Source organism: Melopsittacus undulatus, chromosome 5 (genome assembly GCF_012275295.1).
Source record: "Melopsittacus undulatus isolate bMelUnd1 chromosome 5, bMelUnd1.mat.Z, whole genome shotgun sequence".
NCBI classification, from domain to species: domain Eukaryota; kingdom Metazoa; phylum Chordata; class Aves; order Psittaciformes; family Psittaculidae; genus Melopsittacus; species Melopsittacus undulatus.
Window position 1 is genome coordinate 75,752,157 of NC_047531.1, and position 24,961 is coordinate 75,777,117.

The following is a 24,961-nucleotide window of genomic DNA, read 5'->3' on the forward strand; positions in this document are numbered from 1 at the left end:
ACAAACATGCATCAGTTGAAGTGTGGAGGCCAAGCTGATAAGCTCTGCTGAAGGCTTGCATGCTCTGCAGATGATTAGAAGGCAGCAACAACAGCAGCAGCCCTGCAATCTGAGCAAATCATCAAGCAAAGAACAATAATTGCTTGAAACACCGTAGCTGAGCCTAACATGAGAAGCTTGGCAAATAGCTTGAGAATCAATGTCCAAGAAATACTTCCTTCATAGATGAAAAGCTCAGTATTATAATATTTCTGGAGCTCTAAGAGACTCAGATCTCTCAGGTAATGTGGTACCTAGGCTGGAAATAATATCTTCCCAAGAGGGCATGATGATAACTACTGAAATCAGCCAGTGATGGAGAGCATCAGATTTTCAGAAATGTTAATTACACAGCATTTTCTAGTGATCTGCATAGGATGTGCTGAACTGTCAACAGTTTTGAAAATTAGCCCTCAATACATTCCATTACTACATCAGGTATCTCTCCCATCTATACTGATCATCTCAGCTCCGCCAGAAAATTATTGTCCAAAAGGCAATCACTCAGTAAATATTAGTAGAACACCTATCACAACACATACTGCATTCAACCATCACAGTGCTGCTTTGTACATGCCATAAGCTTTGCTGGCCAGATTTAGCTCCCATCTCCTTCATGATAAATTAAGAGTCATGGCAGAAAAAAAAAAGAAGGTAGCAGCCAGTCAGGATTTACAAGTGCCAATTTGCTTCATTATAACACAGAAATGAAAGAGGTTTTAAACATCTGCTATATTGCTTATTAGACCAGATGTCTGTCAGGTAAAAAAAAGCCAACAAAACCATAACCATAAAACCAAACAGTTGCCAAACCATTGTAACTGAAATTTAAGTTTCAATTTTTATTACAATTCTAAGAATAAAATACCAGCAAATATTGTAACAATGTTTGGTAAAGCTTGATACACTCTAATGTTGTAGGCTCTCCAATACTAGTGTTATTAAGGGCCACAGAATCTAGCCATTGTTTTTAAAGCCCTGATTAGAGTCACACACTTAGCTTGCATCTGAAGTGGGTACTTTAAGAGCCATTCTCAAACTGAACATACAGGAACTCACTGCTGTAGCAGTTTTGAGTGCCTCAGTAAGGTGTGCTTCTAAGGACTTCCATCACTGCTTGCTTGAGAAGGAACCTCAGGACCCAGTCTCATAACAAAAGATGGTACAGCCTTCACTGTCCTTACATGGCTGACATTGCTGGATTAGTGTTAACATATGTGTAGAGTCCAGAGGTGACCACATTAAGTGATTTCATTAACAAAGTTTATAAGAAAGGATATATTACCCACTGAGATCAAAAGAAAAAGAAAAAACAGAGCATGTTTTGCTTTTTTTTTTTTTTACTCTTTTTGGCAGTTTTCAGTAAAAAAAAAGATGAAGCAAAACTGAAGCAAAACTCTGGTCCATTTGCAGGGTGCATCACCAAGTCTATCTGTTTAATACTCATCACAAGATGCTTTTTGTTCTTGGCATGCAGAAGGGAGAATATTCTGAGAGTCTCAGAGTTACTCAGCAAAACTGGGAGCAAGAAAAACAAACAAGCAAAAATAAGCTTAGCAGATTTAAGCAGTAATTGGCAAACAATAAGAAATGAGTAGACTAAGGCATGGCAATAAATTAACTGCATATTTTGGCTTACTAAAGAAACAATATAGCAAACTGTGTCTTTGCCTTCCATTACCGCATATGCTTACTGGCATTTATATTACAAAATAATGCATTTATAGTTAATGCATTATAATATTTTTAACCATAAATTTCTTTGGTCAGATTGAGTTTAAGAGGATAGCATATATTACTGATTCTTTGTGTTCCTATTGCAATTCATCTTAGCTACTCTGTTCTATTTTCTTACACTCAAATGATAATCTTGGTAATAAAAGATCCACCTTCTGTGTTTATTCAGAACACCACTGGATTCTCATGTGTGGTATGCCCTAACAGTAGTATAAATAGCAGTAACCACACAGACACACATCTGGTTATATAACATTTGCACATGACGTTAAAATGCTAAAAATATGAATTTATCACTCACAATTGAAAATATTGAGCAGGCCTTTTGTCAAAAAGATCATACATCAATCCCAGATAACCAAACAGGTTTTTTGGCATTCACACAGACACAAAATAACTTCTTAATACTGATATGATATTAAGATTTTAGAGCTTTCTTACATTTTATTTCAACAAAGACCATTAACTAAATGTTTGCAACATGTGTTAGCTCTTTTCAAATATTTATAGAGATGGTTTAAAAAAAAACAAAAAGTAATTGCAATTCTTCCTTTTGACTAAAAGCACAAATACACATACACAATTTTATACAACTAAAAATCTAAAAAGTGCCTTAATTTCCCTTAAGTCCACAATTAGTATAGATGATATATATACACGTGTGCAGTATACATACACACAGTTTTTTATACAGTAACCTCTACTGGAACTTTGATACTCCAAGCAGACAGCCTTGGTGCTCAAACCTTCTACCCCTTCTCCACCAAAAGAAAAACCAGCATTTGGGCTTCCCACAGATCAGTATGTAAATACAGAGAATAGCACAGATTGAGTCCTGAGCAGGAGCATCATACTTCGTTATTCTCTAAAGCAGGCTCTACTGGTCCTCTCTCTGTGATCCATCTGAGCACCTCATCTAGCAGGCTCACAACTCACACAGACAGTTGGTAGGTTGCCATTTCACATTAATTCAGGCTGGTGTAAATTAGAAGGTTGTAGTCCCACATTTTTCCCTGCCCCTAATTATGTGACCACACGCCCACCACGCCACCCCCCAAACCAGTAGTCACATTTATATAACTAGGTAGTGAGTTTCTTTAGCCACATCAGTTCCCTGTAAACTAAATCCTAGTTTTAAAGATCAGTTAGATTTCAGCTGGATGCACATCTGGATCAACTCTTAGCAGCATTGCAAGAGAGAGAAATGTACAAAACACATTGCTCAGGGCAGAAAAGGGGGCAGATTCACAGAATACCAGACTCAGATGATCCTGCCCTGTGACTCCAGGATGCTTGCAAAAATGAAAACAGCAGCAGGAAAAAAAATGTTTGTTTGACTCAAATTTAATGTCCAATTTATTTTTCTTTTGATTTTTTTTTAATATCTGGATAAAGCACACAATGTGGTAAGTTTTTTAACTTTGGGGGTTTTCCCTCAAATTAAGCATTGAATTGGTGTGAATCCCCAGATACTTTTGATCAATTATATCTTCCATTAAAATCTTACTCCAGTACAATTTGCCCTGCAGTTAACAAGTCCAGCCTCATCACCTCAGTCAGAAATGCCAGGAGCTTAATGAGCTGCTGTTACCTCCTGCATGTGAACTGCTCCTGCAGCTTTCCATCTTTTTGTTCGCTAAAGTGGTAGCATGTATGAAGATTGACTTGTAGGCTGAAAATCTGGCAAGATTCATACCTGTGTCTTTCTCTGTGCCAAAAATGCTGTGAAAGGTCAAATTTTAGACAACGTATTTACTTAGAGGAAATACTACTCCCATGTCACTAAATATATGTAAATATATTTATATACTCTATATATAATACATGTAAAAAGCATCCAAAGCTGTCACAGGTCTGAAGGTATTGACTGGGACAGGACATCTTTTATGAAATAATGGAAACTGAGAACCCATTACAAGGATCACAGTACACTACTACAGAAGACCTATACAGATACTGCCAGGGTTGTCAATCACTTTATTATAAACCATATAATACTATGATCAGCTGTCTTTAATAACATGGTCCAGAAGGTCTCCTGATTCTTTTGTGGGTTTTGTCCTGCCAAGGAGTGAGTCTGATGCCACTAGAGCATTGCAGAAGGACCTTGGAGCATTTAAAAACCCTCTTTGTGCTGACTTTTCTTTGAAGAAACTTGCCAGTTGGTGGCCAGATGTGACAAAAGCCCCTAAAACAACAAATACTTTCCAGGAGAGTAACTTGTGAACTGTGGCTCACAGGTGAAAAACAAACTGGGATCCCTCGTGGTGCAAGCTGTGACTTACGTCGTTACCATGGCACACTCAAACACCTCCTTCAACAGATCAGTTCAAAAGTAAAGCAAGTCCTCAATTGATCAAGCTCTGATGTTTGACTGAAGCTGAACTTTGTTAGCTTTGGGTGAGCAGTTTCTTATGGACAGTGTTACTTTAAAACAGGAAAGAGTAAGGGAGAAACAAAACTTTGCAGAGAAGTCTTTGAGATATAAGCAGTCATGGAGTATGAAATCCTCATGCATGTATAGCAGTCCCCGGATTTTCACAAAGAAGCAGATGCCTTGGACATTATGACTTCACATAGGCTTGTGAAGAACTGGTTGTAACTTGTGGACAGAAGGGAATGGTGAAGGACTGACTTCATGTAGACCAAAGAAATAGACACAGTCATACTGGGAAGTGGCAGGTTTGCTACCAGAATAGGATATGAAGACGAAAGAGCATCATGGACAGAAATGGGAAATTCTGTGGTGGATAGGCGAGCAGTCCTGCAGAAGTCTGGTGTGAAAATACAGAGGTGAATACATAGGTCAGAGATAGGTGAGCAGGTCAAGCACTGGTGAAGTGAAGCAGTTACCATGCATTGTCTTGTGAAAGCTGAGCGGTGCCACTGGAGGTAGGGAGTAAACATTACCCAGTGAATGCAGACTTCTGAAAAGCAAATAGGCTTGCCAGAGGTACAAGTCACGACAGTACTTTGACCTGTTCAGTAAAGACCTAAAAGTATACCTATGGAACAAAGAATATAACGTAAAATTTCCTAGGTCCCATTATTGAGAGTGTGGACAATGCAAGGGTACAGTAACCTTCCAGTGGCCTTCCAGAGGTACATGATCTTTATGATGCTACTTTGTGTTGATTACCTAGCACAGTTCTGTGACACTTGAACATGTGTTAAGAAGGAAGTAGAGAATGATTATTCAGAGCCTGTAAAATAAAGTATGGAATATGAGAAATGAAAAAAGAACAGGACCAGGAACTTTCCAGTGAGCATCAGGGTTTGACAACTTACAAATAAGTGAAGACAATGGAAGACGAATAAGGTGAGAAAGGGATAGAGACAATTACACATAAATCCAGAAAATAAAGATGACCTAGAGACCTGCACTGGAGTTGAAACTTGGCTTCAAAGCATAACAAAGGATAAGTAATCCTTCACATCCTGTGTCTAGTTTCTAGATTTGGAGAAAACTCCTAAGTAGATGATAGGCAGGGACATCCTTCCCTATCTTGAAGGGATTGAGGAAAAATAATAGTAGTTTGAATTTACAGGTGCCAGCTTGGTGTTTGGATTAAGTATTTGTAAGACCTTGAATATATTCTCTATCTTTGAGATGCTAAATTTTCTTTGTATTACTAAATTAGTCCAGGTAAACCATGACTGAGTTTGGTGAGCATGCAGACAAAGCCTGCAGACAATTCTCCATTTCCCATCTGATGAAGTGATGCCATGGCTAAGGGAAAGAGCACTGCACTCCTCTGGAAAAGAAAAACATTAGGTATTCTCCTGGTGTACTCATTGTTGGCACTAACCTATAGAAAGTAATGGCTACCTCTACATTTTCAGGAGTACACTTCTAAGTGGTGCCTTTGTGTTCCCCTTATAAAGGTTGTTGTTTCCAAAGATAAGAAGAAATATAGTCTACATACCTCCATTTTTCACCCCATCTACCAGTAGCTCATCGTCATGGTTTAAGCCCAGGATACTGGTGCTGAACTGAAAACACTCATCCTCTCTCAAAAACATATTTTTCATTTGCTTTATCACTTATGAAATTTTACCACTTATCAAATTATGATTTTTTTATGATTCTTCTGAAATTCCAAGGTCATCTTCCTAAATCCAGCTGAAGAACTTCCTTAGGGAATTCAAAAATGCTCTAAAATTATTACAGAGATCTAGGAATTGAAGGGAGAAGGCACCAATGAACTGATGAAATAATCCCTAGATGACAGAGTTTGAGTACAGAGCTAAAGCAAACATATCCACCATCTTCATGAAAAAGAAGAAAAAAACAAAACCACAAATACAACAAAAAAGAGAAGCCTCATGAAAACAACTAAAAATTCATACATCTGTTCACAATAAATCATTTTGTCCAGCTGTTCTTTCAGGTGATGAAATCATTGTTACATTAGTGCTAATCTGGAATAACTACACAAAAATTAAGATCTAGCTCTTACATGATTTTCTTCTTTGGCCTGTCACCATGAGCCCATACCCGTACACATAAGGGAGACTTGCTAGAGTGTGCAGAGTTATCTGCCCTGTGTATCAGGAAGATAATTTACCCTGAAGGGTAAATTTTCCGTTCTGTGCATGGGGATTTAGTCACCTAACTCCTACTAACGTTAATGGGAATCATGCAGCCTGATGCCACTGCTAATTTTTTTTTCCTTGTTGCTCTATTCAGGCCAACGTTAATAGTTGATCTGTAAAAACAGAAAAAAGTATGTGATGCAATTCTGAATTATTTGCCTTGTCCTGTGATTTAAAAAGGCCTTACAATGACTGGCAAAGATACTTCTAGCTGAAAACAATCTGATTGCAACCTTCTATAGGGCTGTGTATCACAGTTTCCCTTTTTTCAGGATATAGGCATTAAAAGATGCATGGTTTATTCACAGAAGCAATCTCAGTTTAACTAAGTTGCAACTGAAGGTCTTTTCTCCTGCAGAAGTCCCAGTCAGAGGTATGTTAAATACTTATAAGGCCAAGCCACTTTGAAGGACAGTCTGCTACAGTACATAGTAGTTACACCATACACAGTCCTAAGCAGTCATACATATGAAAGGGCCTTCAGCAACCTGGTCTAGTGGAAGGTGCCCCTGCCCGTGGCAGGGGGGTTTGGAACTAGGTGATCTTAAGGTCCTTTCCAACCCAAACTGTTCTATGATTCTGTGATTGTATAGTACAGACCACACTGGGAGAGAGAAAAGTCACTTTGTTTACTGCAGAACAAGAGCTCCGCCTTCACCTACATGGACTTGCCAGGTCATTGTGGAAGAGAGAAAGGAGCTTCTATGAGCAGTTACTTGAATGCGTCATAACATTGCAAGCAGAATGACATTGAATGCAGATGCCATCATCGTGGCTGTGAAAGATGACTGTATATTGAAATTTTTCTACTTGTTCATAAAAATGGAAAACATAAATGCAACTCTTGCCAGATTGAAAAGGCAGCTTCTTGAAACCACTTTTTAGAAACATGAAGTGCTGTAGTGTTCCAAGTACTATACATCCAATGGTTCCTAACAGTTCCCACTGCTAACAGCAACTAGGTGCTTAACGTTTTTTAGGTTAGAAGAGTCCAAAACATATGAAAAATAATCCCATATTGCATCCACTCCCTTGTAGAATTATCAATGTCACTCAATTACATAAAGCAACTGCAGGCAGACCTCCTCTGCATGAGGCATGAAATCATGACCAAGAAGCAATGCTCCAGAAAATAACAAAATCATACAGCAGCTATTCAATCACCAGAAATGCAGAAGTGATAACTTCTTTGGTATCAGAGATACCTGTAGAACTGTTTGCTGCCATAGACAAAGAAGAGCATTACCTGGAGAAACCAAAGCAAAGAAAATCCCATTTCCCCTCCAAAAGAATTTCTGAAATTCAGGATTTATACTTTTGCCAAAGAATAGCTGAAAATGCAGTAGGTACCGCAGTTGGGGCAGTCCTCACCAAGCACCTGAAGGAGATGATACTTCATCCCAATAAACAGCACCATGATTTCTGTCCTTTAAAGGGTCAGAAGAGCACCAAAGCCCAGTATCAAAATCCCAAACTATCTTGTATTTTACTACTTTAATTTCATGAAACCACTATTCAGGCTACACTGGCCTAAACATCTTATCACTACTTCAGCCTCCAGGTTTCCTCTGCAGGTGCCTCAGCTACTACAGCATCATCAGTGCAGTGTGTCATCCCTCAGGGCTTCCTGTATTGCTCTTCAAACTGTCTCCATGGATTTAATTTGCAGATTAAAATTTCTGCTGCAAACAAGACTACTGATAATAAAAAAATGTTTTCACAAATTCATCTGTGAAGAAGCCAAACAGCTGATTTTATTACTCGTCATCCCCTATCCTACAAGTGTCCAGCTGTCTCTTTGCTATGCCATAGCAGAGGTGTATAGCCAGTTCTGTGGATTTTTCATCTACCTAGCAGTTTGTAAAAATGGAAGTTTTTCCTCTAGCAGGAGACAGAACTTGACACAGGATACAGTGAAATTAAGACTAATCTGAGGTGTTATTTGCTATTTCTACCAGCTAAGTCTCATAGAATAGCAAATTGTAAATATCACCAGAATACACACCCCAAATCTGCCAGCACCTGAAATTCAGGATGCTGAATGTATTTCATCATTTCCCAGCTTGCAGATGACTGATGAGATTTATCATTGCTGGACCAAGAGCTTTAGAAATATATACAAGCCCATTTTTTTATATCTCTTAAATTTTCTCTAAATCTCAAAAGACATTTTGACTGAGGTATCTAATGGCTGAGCATTAAGTGTCTGGATGTTAATTAAAATACAAAGGGTGAGTCTGTCTGCCCATCTATTCAAGTCACAAAACAATCATTCAAAGACAGAATTCATAATATGGACTTTTAAGTTTTGACAGCATAGTCATTCTACCCAGCCACCTATTATGGATCATTATTTCAATACTGATTGCAACACACCTGACTCCCATGGGGCCACTCCAAAATCCTCTCTAAAATGAAGACATAATTTCCTCTTAAACAGTTAATCAACTTCCCAATATTTTCATCACGTTCACTATCACTGAAAACCTTTCCTTGCAAATTCAGCTTTAATTTTTTTAGAGCTGTGTATTACATTTCAGCCCCATATAAGTAACATAAAGGAGCAGAACATGTTTTAGCTAATTAATGCTTCTGTAGCTAGAGTCATTGAAAAATAATCATCAAATATTTATACAACTGGTAGACTAAGAGGCCCCCAAAGAAGTATTGGCTTGATTTAAGTAGTGTACTAAGAGAGAGTGAAATACAAAGTCCAAAGGCCTAGAGCACAAAAGACCCCTGTCTGCTTCCAGCACTACATTACTCTGGGTACATTCTCATTGGCTTCAGTAAGCATTCATTAACATCAGTAAGGGTCTTGGACTCATAGTAAATTTCACTATCCTTTTAAAATTGTTAGCTACTAGGCTATCCTCAGCACTTTAAATGAATGAACATTTTGAGACAATTATAACATTTACACTGAGTACCAGCAAGATGTTTCACACTGTACTAAGAGCATAAGATGTTTTTCTTGGAATTATCTGCAATTCACATTGATAGATTTTGTAAAAAAAATCCTTTTTATCAGGCTTTTAATTACTACTAAATCAATTTATATCCATAACCTTGTAACTAAAAGTTGGAATATTTCATACCAAAAAATGTTTTGTTGAGAAAAAAAGGTCTATCCAAATAAATTAAACTCTTGGCCACTGGAATTCCACTTTTTCACAGTGAAAACTATTAACATTTAAATAAGCTACATACAATATGAATGTGATGTTAGTGAATATAGCAGACCCAAGAAAACAACTCATATAGTAGGAACATTGATGGCACTGCTCAACAGAAACATCCTCAGCTAGAGGTGGAGATAGGAGGAGGCAGAGAAAGTAAAGGGCCTTCTACATTGAATAATTTACCATTATATTTTTTTTGCTACTCTTGTTTTTTAAAGCTGTCAGAAGAGAAAAGATAAAGCTTATTGCTCCTGGTGTAGTAGCCTTCCAGTATCTGAAGGGGGACTACAGGGATGCTAGGGAGTGTAGTGATAGGACAAGGGGTAACGGGTTGAAACTAAAACAGCAGAGGTTTAGACTGGATGTAAGGAAGAAATTCTTTACTGTAAGGGTGGTGAGGTACTGGAATGGGTTGCCCAGGGAGGTTGTGAATGCTCCATCCCTGGTAGTGTTCAAGACCAGGTTGGATGAAGCCTTGGGTGATATGGTTTAGTGTGAGGTGTCCCTGCCCATGGCAGGGGGGTTGGAACTAGATGATCTTAAGGTCCTTTCCAACCCTAACTATTCTACGATTCTGTGATTCTATGATTTGTTATAATACATGAATACTTGCTATGGATCAGGCATGACTTTACCAGGGACCATGGTACACTGCATAATGATCACCCATCATTATGTATAGTTAATGTTACATTTGAGAGGAAAAAGTTGTAACCTCAGCTTCATGTCCATTGCTGTCATTGTGCACTTTGTCTCAGACACGCAAAATAATATCTCAATTTAAAAACAGGAAAACAAAAAATTCAAGGTTTTTCAAAATAACAGAGATTACGCATTCTCTGGAAGGCAGCAATAACGATAGAAAATTTAGAGAAGTCAAAAACTAGTAAAAATCCTTAATTCACAAATAATAACTGGGTGGATATAGAGACAGATCATAATCTTGCCTATTTTCCAAATATTCAGAAGGAGTAATATTCCCATCTCCAAACACAAATCATATATGTTCATTTATTTTCTTGTCTTTATTCTTTTGTAAACAAGTTGACAATATAAATGAGAAAGGTGTTTGTCTCATTCGGCATGTAACAACCATATTATCATCACATGGTAACAAACATTAAAATCATGGGAATTCCTATTTATTCAAAAAGGTTTTTAAATTGTTGTAATGCTATCCTGTGTTCCTAGAGATGAAATTCCTGACGTCTAAATAGTTTTAGCCTACAAAAGCATCTTCTAGAGGAACTCCAATATCCTGTGAGGTTCGTAGACTGAGTAGCCGTATGCAAAAGAAGTTGCGCTGAGTTCATTTAGGTTAATCAAGCTTACAGTCTTTACAAAGTAGGGTTAACTGAGATCACAGATTAAGCAATGTTCCAGCCACAAAAGACTGATGCCCTTAGAAGTCATTAAATGCTGAATCAGCTGTATTAATGAATATATATGTCATGACTCCCACAGTATCGGTAAACATACAACAATGGCTTGATCCCTTTTTGTTTTGCTTTGCTTGGGGATGTTTGGGGTTTTTTGTTCAAGTAATGAGATTAACAAGAACCAGAACTACAATATAGGCCCTATTGAGGATAACATTTTACCTGTATAGCTACTATTGGCCACCTAGAAAGGACAGTGCAGAGCTGTTCACTGAAGACCATAGACATAGCAAATAACCTTTTCTTCCTGTCCTGTTGCTACTGCTTCAAGTAAAACCTGATGCTGTTTTGGGAACAAGATTGTGTTCAGGATATCCTGTTGTTCTTAAATGAATAATTTTCTATGCAAGATTGTATGCAGGTGACATTAAGTAAAGAAACTAAGACCTCCTCTAACCCAGGGTTCCAAAAGTGGAGTCCCTCCCATGAAAGCTGCAGCACAGAGGACTGTTTTGAGGTACTGGTGCAGCCAGCCATCTGAGCAGGAGATCATGCTTGTCTTAGATCCAGGTCCAGAACATGTCGCAAGAGTGGGATATGCATTAGAGAATGTTTCAACTTCCAATGCTATATGAAAAAGATCCACTTGTTATACTAGCACAGAAAAAAAATGGGGAAAAAGCCCCCAAAACAACCATAAAACCAAAACCACAACAAAACAAGCATGTTCAGCATAGACCACTAGAAATGTAGTAGTTGAAAGTCCATTGTGTTACACACCAAAAATACAGTGTACTGTGATTTAGACTGTTCTGGGTTTAGTGGACACATATTTTTCCCAGGACTAAATTCAGAAGCTGTTTTCATATCAGCTCAACATACAATTTTAATCAACATATAAGGCCAGCTGTACCCTTCATATCTGCCTGATCAGCATGTTCTATGAAATTTACAGCAAGATACCAGGCAGCAGCTTCAGTATGATTTAGCATGAGTTAACTAAAAAAACCCCACAACACTGAAGTGAGAAAAATAAAAAGAAGTAAAAAGCACATATCTTGGTCAGGGAAGAAAAAGGATAATCATAGAATCAGCTATGTTGGAAAACACCTTTAAGATCACCAAGAACAACCATTACCCCAGGACTGCCAAGACCACCACTAAACCAAGTCACTGAGGGCCTCATCTACATGGTTTTCAGTCCCTTCCAGTTTTTCATGAGATTCTGGAGGGAAAAACACTTTCCCCTTTTGATTAGACAACTTGTGTGTTTGGGAGGCAGAAGTGACTATGTACATACACATATACAGATAGAGAGGTGATGGAATTGCATTTTTTTTTTAATTATCAAAATCAATTTATTTTTCTCATAGAAGAACTGATCACCAAATTATCTCCTCAGCACTTTCCAGTTCTTTTACAAAGAGCCCTTTCCTCTTCAGACATAAAACTGTGACAAAAATTTATTTCTTGATCAGCCCTCTGACATCATTTATTACTTTGAATATTATTTAAGACCGCACATCATCACTTGGAAACAGTCTAAACCAGAACTGGAATCCAGCTGGACTTTGGATAAGTAATGAGTTAGATAATCAAATCAAAATCTCCTGTTAAGACTTTTCAGGCTCTGATGAAATTCAGAGCTGAAAGAAGCCTCAAAAAAAAAGAAAGAAAAAAAAAGTGTTCTCATGGGGTTTATGCAATCTGGTTATAAAAGTCATAGCAGTAAGGTAGTCATGCGTTAGCAATAATTGAACCCTAATTGAACCAATGTTTAGCATAAAAAATCAGGGTCTGAGATCACTTTTTCTGTTCAGTGCAAGGATGGCTCAGCCAGGCTGTGCAGTGAAATACAACCCATAGCCACCTGCAACATAGCAAAATGAGCAAGAAAATGTTAAGAGTTGAAAGGTCTTTTTATTTCTTTCTATTCCTGTCAGCAATTTAATGTACATATGCTATGCCAAGTCAACTACACTCAGACTCTCAGATGCAATCTCCGATCTCGTCCATGTTTTGGAAGTGTTGACTGGTTGCCTTGAAAGCAGTATGAACTGTAAGTTCTCAGCACCTCTGAAAAGAAGCCTTAAGTTTCTTAAATTTGGTGTCAAAACCAATAAAGCACCTAAAATTAGAACCCAGCAGGGACTTCTTTTCAACAGATACAAATATCTGTGGCTTTCAAAGAGGTCCAGAGTGATAGCCCAGTGCTCAGAGCATCAGCATGGCATTTGGAAGACCCATGCTCAATTGACCAACTGGCTGCAGTCAAGTAATCTAACCACAGATCCCAGCTGATACAACCACAGCACTATCCAACATCTCACACATATAGAAAGAATAAATACATTAAAGGCTGGAGGCTCTCCTGTTGCACTGTAGGAGCTGTTCATTTTATGGGTGAAAGTAGAAATAACACAAAACTTACATATCGCTGGGAAGAAGGCTAAGAATCACAGTGAAAATCACCAAGTTATTCTGATAAGAAATGTCTTGACAATGCTTTATATTCCAGCCTCTTTTCAATTTTATAATACTAAAATGTAAACACTTCTTGTAAGAAAAGTGTGTTCACTGCATACCATAACATTTAGAGAAAAAAATATGTTTTCTGAAGTAAGATTGAAATTGCTACTTAATAGTGCATTAAACAATAACAACTATGTATTTTCCAGTCAGTAAAGACCAATCAACACAGAAAAACCCCTGCCATATTCTTCTTGGCTTCACACCATATTTTAGTCATGTATAAAATAGCTTGTACAACATATTTCTGCAGATCCCTAATTGCAGCTTTCCGTGGAGACAGCATTTGGCCAAGGGCTCTTCAGTACTGATCTACTGTTCAAGCAGTAACATGCTGTCTTCAAGATTAGCAGTTCAAGCTGGCCACGAGACATACCTCCAGGACATACTACACTTGCTGCAATTGCAGAAGCAATAGTGGGGCGCTCAGTAATGCTGAGTTAGAAGGAAAGCTGCACATACTTATTCTTAAGAGATGGCATGGGTGTGATTTGCCTCTCAGTTAAAATTAATGCAGGGCTGGAATGAGGGCAGTTCAGGCTGAGTCCTAACACATGGCCACAGACAGGCTCCTGCCTCCCCACCAGCAGGGAAAGCAGCAGCAATGCTCCAGTGATCCAGTCAGCTCCAGGCTGCCCCACCAGCACAGCACAGCCCAGCTATGGTTACATCCTGCACATAGCCACCTCCAACACCAAAGTAGCCACTACGCATAAGGCTGCATGTGAGGAGCATGTCTCCTCTCTTACCTCAGGGTCTTTCTCTATCTCCAGCCCTGCTTCCACCAGGTTGCGTTCATACTCTTCCCGCTGCAGCCGCTTCTCCTCCTCCACAGCATCCAGCGGGCCAAGCTCAATCACCTCCACTCCCAGTGGCCCTGTCTGCTCCCGCAGAACATGCTGGCCACCATCCTGCCGCTGTGGCTCAGCACGGCCCTTCCCGTTTCCTCCATTCAAAACCAGTGCCATGAAGGCAGATGCACGTGTTTGCTCTGGTGAGCCCGCACCAGGTGGGTGCTGAGCAAGGCGTTTTCGGTAGTGGTAGGCTAACACGTAGTCAACCTTTCTCTTGCTGTCCCTGAAATGCATGCCACTCGGGGATGCCTTGTCCGTGGCCCCTCCCTGTGTCCCATCCAGGTAATTGTTTATAATCTGGAAGAGAAACACATGAGTCTCACAGACATGAAAGATAACAAGCCCAAGAAGGTGGCAGACCTGGGGTCTATGTCCACACAAGCCCACAAAGACATGTGGAGTTAAAATTGGAAGTCAGCCAGGGGTAGCTATGACCTACAAACTTGCACTCTGCTGACCAGATTAGGTCACACTGACTCCTCCGACCATAAGAAAAAGAAAGTGGCTAAAGATAACAGCCTTATCCCAGTGCATTGGATACCTACCTGACAGGCAGTTATGGAGACACACACCAACGCTGCCTCTCTGCCCTGCACATACACAGAACATACAGGAGAAGACACACGCATTTTGAAGTGGGATGGAGAAGTGGGAATAAGAATCATGTAACAGGGTATGAGAAAGGATGTGATGTGAGGCAGAGCTGGGCAGGGGAGGGAAGCAAAAAACTGTGAGAAGAAAGGGAAGAAACTAATCTGAGCTAGAACAGGAGAAACATCCTCAGTCTAGTAGAAGGGCAAGAAGGTAGCGCTGGATAGAAAAACTTTAGAAAATACCAGGGATTAGAGAGGATACACCCAATGGATGGCTAACGTATTTTAATATATCATTAAAAGACTATGTGACTGACCAATAGCACTGCAAAAGGAAACCAATGACTAAAACAATTCAAATCGCCTATGTTGCACTCCATCACTAGTCCTTGTCTCCCTGTCTCCACCCTCCAAATCCTTCCAGGGTGAAGCTGCTTCTGTACTAACCTCACCAACATGCCCCAGCCTGAATAGCAATTCTGCAACACTGATGTTTAATTCTGATACCAAATGTAAGGTGCTCACTTTTACTTCTCATTCACTAAAATAGCCAAACCAGTTCTTCCAAAACTGTTACCAGCCATTTCCAGCTCAATGTTGTAGCTTGAAGCCCTTCACAGAGCTCTCTACAGTGTCATTCATTACAGTGATACCAGACCTCCACAGACTGGAGAGCAAGATACAGGCAAACAAACAGGGTCAACCTAATTCAAAGCAATTAACCAACAACAAAATTCCAGACAATTATGGTTTCCATAGGTGGCTAGAAAAGCAAAATTTTAACAAGTACTGATTACAGATTTCCTTCTCCCCCTAACTCCCCTTCCATTACATGTGCTAAAAGTCCTGGATGCAGAATGAATCAACTATGCTGTATGGCAATTTTCTTGTTTGTTAACACAATACAAATTTCTGAAGGCATTATATATAAATGTGCATATTATTATATATCCAAATACCCAGATTCTTGATTTTCATTGCTTTGCTTCACTTAGTTTCCCACAAAGTAGCCTTCAGTCACCATATCACTAAATAATTATTGGTTTTATATGCATACTACATCCTTCATTCTTTCACAAAATTATCACCAAATAATCTGTTCTGCATGTTACACTTATCACACACTTTATGTGTAAAGTGTATATGTAGTCCCCTTAGGCATATCTAACCTTACACTCAGCACTACATTCTGGCAGAATAATACTGCTCGGGAGACAGCATTTTATTGCAATTCCCTATTTCCTAGTTAGATGCATTTTCATGTAGTACTCACAGGCAGTCCATGCAAACCTCCTGGATCATCCATCTCTCCCACAGAAAAGAGGACTTCTAGTCTCCCTTCCTGAGAACTCCACTCTATACAGCACAGAAGTAATGATGTCACCAGCACCAGGTCACCAGCACAACACAATACATTAGCTGACTCTAGAGCAGATGAGCTCTAAGCATCCTCTCCTCTCTTATTGGAGAGAGCATGGGTAGAAAAGAAAAGCACAAACAAAACACAGGATAGGGAACAAGGAGGTTGGAAAACATGAAACGTTACTAAGAGGTTTTCCTGTTTATTACTCTACATAGTCAGCTGCCGCATCTCAGCCACCTGAGAGAGCACCATAGCAACATTTGGTGTTGCTGGAGTTACACAGAATAATAAGATGAAGAGATACAACAACACCTCTCTCTCTGCCTCTCTGTTAGATCTTTTCTTCATTCTCAGCATCAAAATGCTATCTATATTTTATGGACATCTATCGCACAGAAAACCAATCAAAATTCCTAGAAATTTCATTGAGGACATTATCTGTCCCTACATTTGGCCTGCTTTCCTCACTATGTGACATTCTGGCACAAGAAGAACATATTAGGGAGGAACACATATAAATTGCAATTTCCAAAATGCCATTGAAGGAGCTACCAAGATCTTTCCCTCTCACAGCCACTGCAAAAGTCAGAATCAGAGATTTAAATTACCATCTTCAGTCCCACATTCATTGTTTCCTGAGATTTCCAAGACAAGCAGCCAGCACACCAAGCAGTAAGGAAACAGGAAAGGTAGGAACAGCATTTCATGACAATTTTATTCTAGTTTTCTAATAGTAAATTTATCACTACAAGTGTATCCCAAGGAGTGTCTCCTCTAACAACAGGTCTGCTCTGAATGCTGCAGCCACACTACTCCTCCACCTTCTAGTCCAGCCTACACTAAAACCTGAACAGGGTTCTTCATAGGGATAACTAACTTAGTCAACAACCTGCACATCTTTTCCTACCCTAGGGGTAACAGCAACCCCCTCACTCCTACTCTGAAGGATTTGGAATAAAGTAAATAATTAAGAAAAGCCTGGTAAGACTACTACAGTAGTAATTAATTCTTGCTGTACACTAAGAGAGCTACTGAACCACCTAAGGCTGTAGGATTAGTTTACTTGCATAGTCAGTTTTCCCAGTACACCATGGATTTGCCTGCATGACAGGAGTGCGACATGCTTTGCCCACCCTGCTTCAAGTCTTTTCTTCACCTCAGAGGTATTAGAGGTAAGTCAATGAACATAAAGTCAGACTTACAGAACTGCTGAAGGACTCTATACAGCTTGATGTTTCAAAAGCTCCATTGATCTTGCTGCTGTGCAAGGAAGCCCGGTTTTGAGGAACTGTGAGGTATTTGCTGTTGTACGCTGAAAAAGAGACCCTTGCTGGTTTTGCTTTCTTCTGCCCATTCAGAGTTGGGTGTGAGGACGTTAGAGGAAAGTCTGAGAATAAGATAGAAGTATTGTTATATAACGCAGGTTTTGTGCAGGTAGTTTCTTAAAAGAACAGGAAATGCTGCAGTTAATAGACACTATTTAACTTCAGATGTTGTGCTTCAGTAAATGTAGAGGCATGCACGGAACTGCAGAGGAGCAACAGGTACTTACTTACCTGTGTGAACTGCCAGGGAAGGGAGAACAAGGATACAGCACTGCACTTAGCTCAGCACTACCATAGTTGGTCAATAGCATCTGGACTGTTGCACTTCAGTCATGAGGTTAGAAGCTAGAAAGTGTGCTTTGCAGCTAGCTAAGCACCTTGCATGACATGAGCAAGCTGTGTGTCTTCAGTGACTGCACCCTGGTTCTGTGGGTGCAGCATTCATGCCAGATGGAAGCCAAAAGACTGGAAATTAATTGAGTCACATCTGCTTATGGCTTACAACTAGGCCTGAAACAGACTGTATTTCAGTTCTAGTGCAATGTGAGCAAATCTAGTGGCATCAGGTACATGTACAAACTTCTGGTTAACAGTCATTCTCCACTAAGAATTCTTAACTTTTGAACATGTAATGGAGTGAAATTCTCATAAAGTACATCCACTGAAGTTGTAAAGTACATACATAAAGTTTATACCTACATGTTTTGGCTTGAGGGACTAGTGTCTTGAACCCTTTAGTTTTTTTATGTGTTCCTGTTCCTCATCTCTTATACTGATAAACTACATGGTCACAATGCAGCATAACGGAGAGTCTGAAGGGTAATGGAGAGTCTGAAGGGAATAGGGAGTTACATGCCACTCCCTGTTCACCACCACCACTGGTAAGCAATATCTCTGCCATAGAGTAGGGTACAGCAATAACAATGTATAAGAAGAATGCTTGGTCACAGGTAGGAAGTGGAGAAAGTCAATCCCACACAGTCGGCAGCCCAGTGAAAAAAGTGATGATAAAAAGCAATAGGTACAGAAACTGTTTTGACATACATATGTATCATACTCTTTCCCCCTCTAGTGGTGCCATAACTGAAATGGGATTGATTGCTCTTTACCCATGCTTCTTTGGGAAGCTTATGTGGGAGTAAACCTATGGTTTGGTCCTTCAGGCATTAGAGCTTTCTAACAGGGAGAAGACATAGGTGTAGCAGAACCATCTGCCCAGGTAGTTAGTCCCACTTCCACTAAAGACATAAAGCAGCACACCTCTCTGGTCGGGATTTTTGATTTCCCAAGGAAGAAGAAATAACTGGAACATGCATTGGCTCCCATATACCAAGGGAGACACTACATCCATATCACATTACTAAAATCTGGAAGTTATATTTCCCCTTATTTAACTGAAGCCCTTCTATGCCCTCTATACAGGCTAAGTCTACTTATCCACAATCATGTACTAAGATAGAAGTCAGTAAAATGTTAAAAAGGAAAGTGTTTGGAGAGAGGGAGACCTGATCCCTAAATGTTATGATTATTCTTCTGTTTCCTATCAATTATAGATTAGGGTCCTGCAGCACTTGAGCAGTATAGTAGATTGACTCACCAGTCTTCCTTTTCTGATCTCTGAAAGAGACTCACACTTGGCTTACTTTAATGAATCACATAATGATGCCACAAGGGAAACTCCAAGGAAAATAATTAATAAGTGAAGGTTTCATTCCCAAAGGCTGCACATAATGTTTCTCCAGTATTTTCAGCCTGAGCCTGGGATATCTCACAAGACCTTTGCATAGCCAATTAAAGACCTTTTTTTCTTCCCAGTCCTTTTAACTAGGCCTAAGGAAAAAAAAAATAAAATAAATCTGCAGTTCATTTATAATGAAATTATTTCATCTCCATTATGTTCCCCAGCCTTCAGAAACTGTATCACAAACCTGAGGTTCGCTGGTGAGACAGTCAGGGACTTTCAGGCAGAATAAGTTTTTTGATGGAAATACAATTTCCAAATCTGTATTTGGAAGACTCCTGTTTTCCCAAAAGCTTTTCATCTTCCAAAATCAAACTGACTGAACCAAAATGTTTTGTTCTGAATGAGTTCCATATTTGACAGTGCTTGCCTGTGGTACTGCAGCGCCTCAGGGGCTTCTGCTTCAGATGCTGCCTGACCTCATTCTACCCTGTAAGTCTTTACAACATCTGGCCTTACGTGTTCTCATTCTGTAAATATTCTAGAGGAATTAGTATTGATAGAAACAAGCTGTGTGCATATGCATGTGCACATATATATAATTTTTTATACGTGCACACATGCATAGCTTTGGTGTATATATATATATCTCCCCAGAGAACAGAACTAGGGTGAATCTCGAATTCAACCTGGAAAGCAAATGTTCAAGAACTACATGCATTCCAGAAAAATAGCCTGGGAAGCATCCCTCCAGTCAAACTTCATTAAGTTGTAAATGGCTTCCAAAGACAAGGTATAACCAGGACAGAGATCAGTGACCAGCTCTAATTCCAGCACCAAGTCACAGCCAGTAACCATTTATTTGTTCACTCAGACTCCCTGCAATCTATTGTTTCAGTTCTTTGTGAACTTAAAGGCTGGTCACACGTGCCATCAACTGACCTCATCATTTGAGCTTCCAGTTCCTTGTCTAAAGTGCAGTGATGAAGAAGCTGCACATACTATACTGTCAAAAGTCTTTCCAGCCTGAGAGGGTGTATTAAAGGACCACAACGCTTGGAAAATATGAAGTAAAGGAGTTTACCTAATTAGGAGCTCTATCAAATCCTGAGTAACAGCCAATTATATGATCTAAGTGGTCCAGATGACCAGATTTTCATAGGCACAACTACTTGCAGAATATGTTGTCAATGGTTTGGCCACCAAGAGTACAGGTACTGGGCTGCTTTCATTTTCTTCCTCTTTTTCCAGTTAAGTATCAGAAATGGGACACCAAAGAAGCATATCTGTACTCACACAGACTCCTCCACAAGGCTTTTCAAACTGTCTGCAATTTAGGAGCATTATTGACGCACTTGTTATACCGTCTACCCTCAACATAGGTATGAAAAGGAACTACTTCAATTTACTGTTTCTATGCAGATTGCCTTAAATGTATCTCCTTTGGAAGAGGTGTATGTAAATAAGATGTCCCATGGTTATATATGTCTTATTTAGGTCCCCACTAAGATAATGACTTCTCAGTTCTGAACATGCATATGTAGAGTTACTGATTTCAATACAGCTAGGCACACTGTACAAGTATGCAAGTATTTTCATCACACTGCAGTTTTCTTTTTAAAGCTGCCACTTCTTGTCTCTTTAAAATACTGCTTATTATTTAGTATTTCAATTAAAGAGTTTCAGACACAAGGGAATGCCTGTTAATTAAATAAGACTTGGTCCAGCTTAAAGGAAACAGGCCACCGGAGAAAATGTCTAGGAATAAACTTTTACATAAGAAATCCATTCCTTATTTAATATTACTTGCAGAAGATGTCCAGTAGGTTTTAGAAAGATAATTTAGATTATAACAGTGTTCTTGGACTCCTTATTAAAAGAAGATGGAATTTGATTGCTAAATTTCAGATAGCTGACATTCTTTCTTTGGGATGGTTTAAGAACTATTTAGATGTTTACCCCCCTACTACTTAACTGCTTCTACTAAAATCAGTCCCATAGCTAAACTCAGCATTAGACAATTCTCTCTATAAAGAATATTTCTTCTCTGATCATATTGTGGAGGCTGGGAAGGAGAAACAGTGTTACAAGTAGCCAAATGTGAAGGGACATGACTGAGATACTGATTCCTAACCCAGGAGATTGCCCTTGCTGAGTGCCCTGGAGGCTCAGGATGTGGCATTTTGAACTGAATTTTGGAATGGGGTACAGACAGGCAGAGGCACCCAGGTTGTCAAAGGTATTAGTAAGCACTTATCATAGGTGGTTTTGCCCTTCCCATCTGCAGTCGGAGAGGTACTGTATGAGCATTCAGATCACAGCCTGCAAATTTGGATCTTCTGTCTTTTGGTGGAAATGCAGCTGTGGGAAAGTGGCAAATCTGAAAAAATTATGTTTTCTGTTTCTAGCTCTACTTCTTCCTCCCTTTGGCTGCATCCCCAGTGTCATTCCCCAGTAGAGCATATGGCTGGGACAATATGTTGATGATGGAAGGGAAACAGTGTGTGGGGCTGTGCTGCCCACTTTAAGCCCTAGCAGGACTGTTCCATCTCTGACTTTGTCTTAACCCTTGTTACTTCCTCTAAGCCACACCTATAGTTTAATTTTCCAGAAGCTTCCTCTAAATTTCACCTATTCATGGTTGGCATCATATCCTCTAAACTGAAATCTGCTTTAATATACCATGTAATGTACCATGCTGCATTAGAGACAAACCCAAAAAGCCTTGTCTGTCTTTAATTCCTATGATTCTTAAAAGGCACTAATAGCAGTCTTGAAGACACAGTGAAGGAAGCCACACTGTACTGCATCTGTGCTGAGTTTGGTGAAGCTGTGCACAGAAGTAGTTCTGGCACAAGCTGAGCTTCTTCCTGTATCATCATGCACTTTGAGACAACAATAAGTCAGGAAGCTGTTAATATGCAGTAAACAAAACAACTTGTCCATAATCCTCTGGCCTTTTAAGTTAATGTATATTCACTGATTCTTTAAAGTAAGAATTCCTGATGCAGATTATAAAAATACTCTTGCAGTCATTTTAAGGAAAAGGAGGCCTATGGCTGTCTGCTCCATGGGGAAAGGTAAGCCTGGAGCAGAGCATGATAGGACAGAGCAGTGAATGACCTTGCTGACAGGGCTGGAGACAGTGATCAGGGTCAGACGCAGGCCAGTGATCCTCCAGCAAGATGTAGCATGGGAGGGGGTGAGCTGTAAAGCCTCAGCTTGAAAGCGGTCCCCAGAGGAAAGGAGGGCAAGTTCTCACTTCCAGCTCTGGTTGGTGAACAAGCTGGCCTTGGACTCAGACCTCTGAACTCTTAATATGGGCCACTGAATGCCTAGAAGGGGAATGAGCTCTGAGGCCTCACAGTCTACCCCTGAACTGCTGCCAGAAAAACAGCATTGCAGCACCTCAGATAGACAAGGGCAAGCAAAGGGAAGCACGGCTCCTTGTTGGCTTTGACTGACCTGAATACTGTGGTCACAGATACAAATGTAAAAACCTGTGGTTGTGCTTCTGTGGTAGCCACTTGTGCACAGGAGCCCTCACCTCTAAAATTAGGAGCAGGAAGAATGCACCTGAGTTAAAGGAGATGTTCACTCACCTCTGGCACACACCATCAGTCAGAGGGTCTCTTAAAGCATGCAATCATTAACCGTAATGGTCAAGAGTGAAGGAAATGGTAGAGTTGTGGAGATAGATGTGGGAGCCACACGGTATAAAACAAAAACCTGAGCTGCCTTATGAATGTTTGTATTACCTGAAAACTTAATGGATTTATATCAACATAATGTAACTGTGTATATAATTTTATGGATTCCCATCTTGTTGGGTTGTTGGGGTTTTTTTAATCCTACTCTACATGTTAAAATTACAGAAAACACATGATTTCTCTGACAAAACATATATGTCAGGACTAAATCTGACAGTGAGAGATAGAAAGATACTGTGATAACAAAGATCAGCAGTAGGTATTAAATCTAATGTCTCTTTGCACAGTGTGGTCTGCTATACAAATAATTTCACGAAGTTCTCAGTTCAGAGTTCACAGCAGAGCTACAGCTGCAGAAACAATGAGATAACAATGGAAACAACTACAGAGCTTTCAACTGCAGCAGTAGAATAATAGTGACAAAATATCAACACTGGACGTTAATTCAAATTTGTTAACTGGGAACACAAACAAAAAGGTCTTATGCACTGAGCAGATTTGTTCTTTGTGTATGGGAACTGAAAGCTCCTTGCTGCACATTGTCTCCTGAAAAAGGATATTGCTCACTCCCCCCATTGCATTGCAATAAGGCAAATGCAGATGGAAACAGCAGAAGTCCAGCACAAGACATTTGCCTAGTTATTGTCTTTTCCATATGGACCACAACAATGACCCACAGCTGCATTCGTGAAGCTTCAGAAGAAATGAACTCTACGTGTTTTATCTTTGAGCTGTCTGTATGTAACCTGGGCCACACATTTTTGTTTTGTGTGGGTTTTTTTGTTGTTGTTATGAAAATGTCCTGAAAGAAGACGAAGAACTCCTTTCAAAGTATTTCTTTCTCTGTTCCCCACCCCCTTTTCACCTATTCAACTTCATAGGCAGCAATTAACAATAAAGCAGAGAATAAACTTACCGGGCTTGTGTGTTTCCATGTTGCCTGGAGGTCTGGCTGGAAGTTGCATCAGTGCTAATAGGATGTGGCTATACTGATCATGTGCACAATCTGCTTCTGCACTGGCTTAAGTAGTGAACAGCACTTCTATTTCCATCCTGGCTTGATCCTGCTTTACAGAAACCACAGACTGAAGCTAATTAGCAACAACTTCTGTTTTGGCAATTACCATCTTGACAGGGGAAAAGGCAAAACTCCCATGACCTGAGAGGCCAGAGCAACTCTCTGCCGTAATTTCAGCATCTTCTCTTCATGGTCCATAATGTCTCAAAAAGCAATGTAACAACAGGCGTATTTTGTCTCAACTCCCCAGAAGGCAGGGGAGAGGGAGTGGAGGAGACGAAGCAAAAAAGCTAATGTAAAACCAGGGCTCTAGAACAGAGCCAGCTTTGTTAAAAAAAAATGTTATTCAAGGACTAGACTCTCTTGGAGGAGTTTCTGTGGGGAAGAGTGTCTTTATATCTGCACATCTTTAGAGTGCTTCTAGGTAGGAGGTAAGTGCAGAAACCTTTATAAGGCTCTATCTCAACTACTCAAGTTACCTTACTGTTTGGACGCAACACTGTCATTCCTGCATTAAATATTCAGGGGATTATCTTGTAATCAACTGTCTAATCAGAGCAGGTGATGGATCCTGCTTAACCTTCAATCTTAGAATTTAAACAATGCATTGGGAAGAAAAGGTGTTGATGTCTAATACCATTTGAGAAAAGACTTTTATTTGCTACTGATAATTGGAGGGACGTGTGATTATTTGTAGTTCAAATGTTTTTCTTCTTTTAGTCTATTTATGACACTATGACAGTTTCTCTAGTGTGAGAGGGGGAAACAGATTTATTCAATGACTGAGTAAAGTGTTTCTACTATCTTGTGAATTAGGATTGTGCACATCATAACTGACAAGAACAGCAGTTGTCTATATCACACAGAGATGTACTGATGCACTGTGGCTATGCTATCAAAGATGCTGAATTTATGCAGAGAGCAGTGTGTCTTTTCTGTCCTAAAACTTGGGCTG

At 39.7% G+C, this 24,961-nt stretch overlaps 1 protein-coding gene across 1 annotated transcript in view; it reads right to left on the reverse strand.

Moving 5' to 3' along the window:
* ANO2 (anoctamin 2) overlaps positions 1-23,923 on the reverse strand; it is a 167,135-nt gene extending 143,212 nt beyond the window's left edge. Inside the window, exons 1-4 of the mRNA XM_034063329.1 lie at positions 23,905-23,923; positions 17,475-17,659; positions 14,445-14,613; positions 14,212-14,339 (exon numbers count right to left, since the gene is read on the reverse strand). Coding sequence (XP_033919220.1) covers positions 14,212-14,339; positions 14,445-14,613; positions 17,475-17,659; positions 23,905-23,923 — 501 coding nt within the window. The remainder of the gene's footprint in view (positions 1-14,211; positions 14,340-14,444; positions 14,614-17,474; positions 17,660-23,904) is intronic.
* Positions 23,924-24,961: the final 1,038 nt, after the last annotated feature.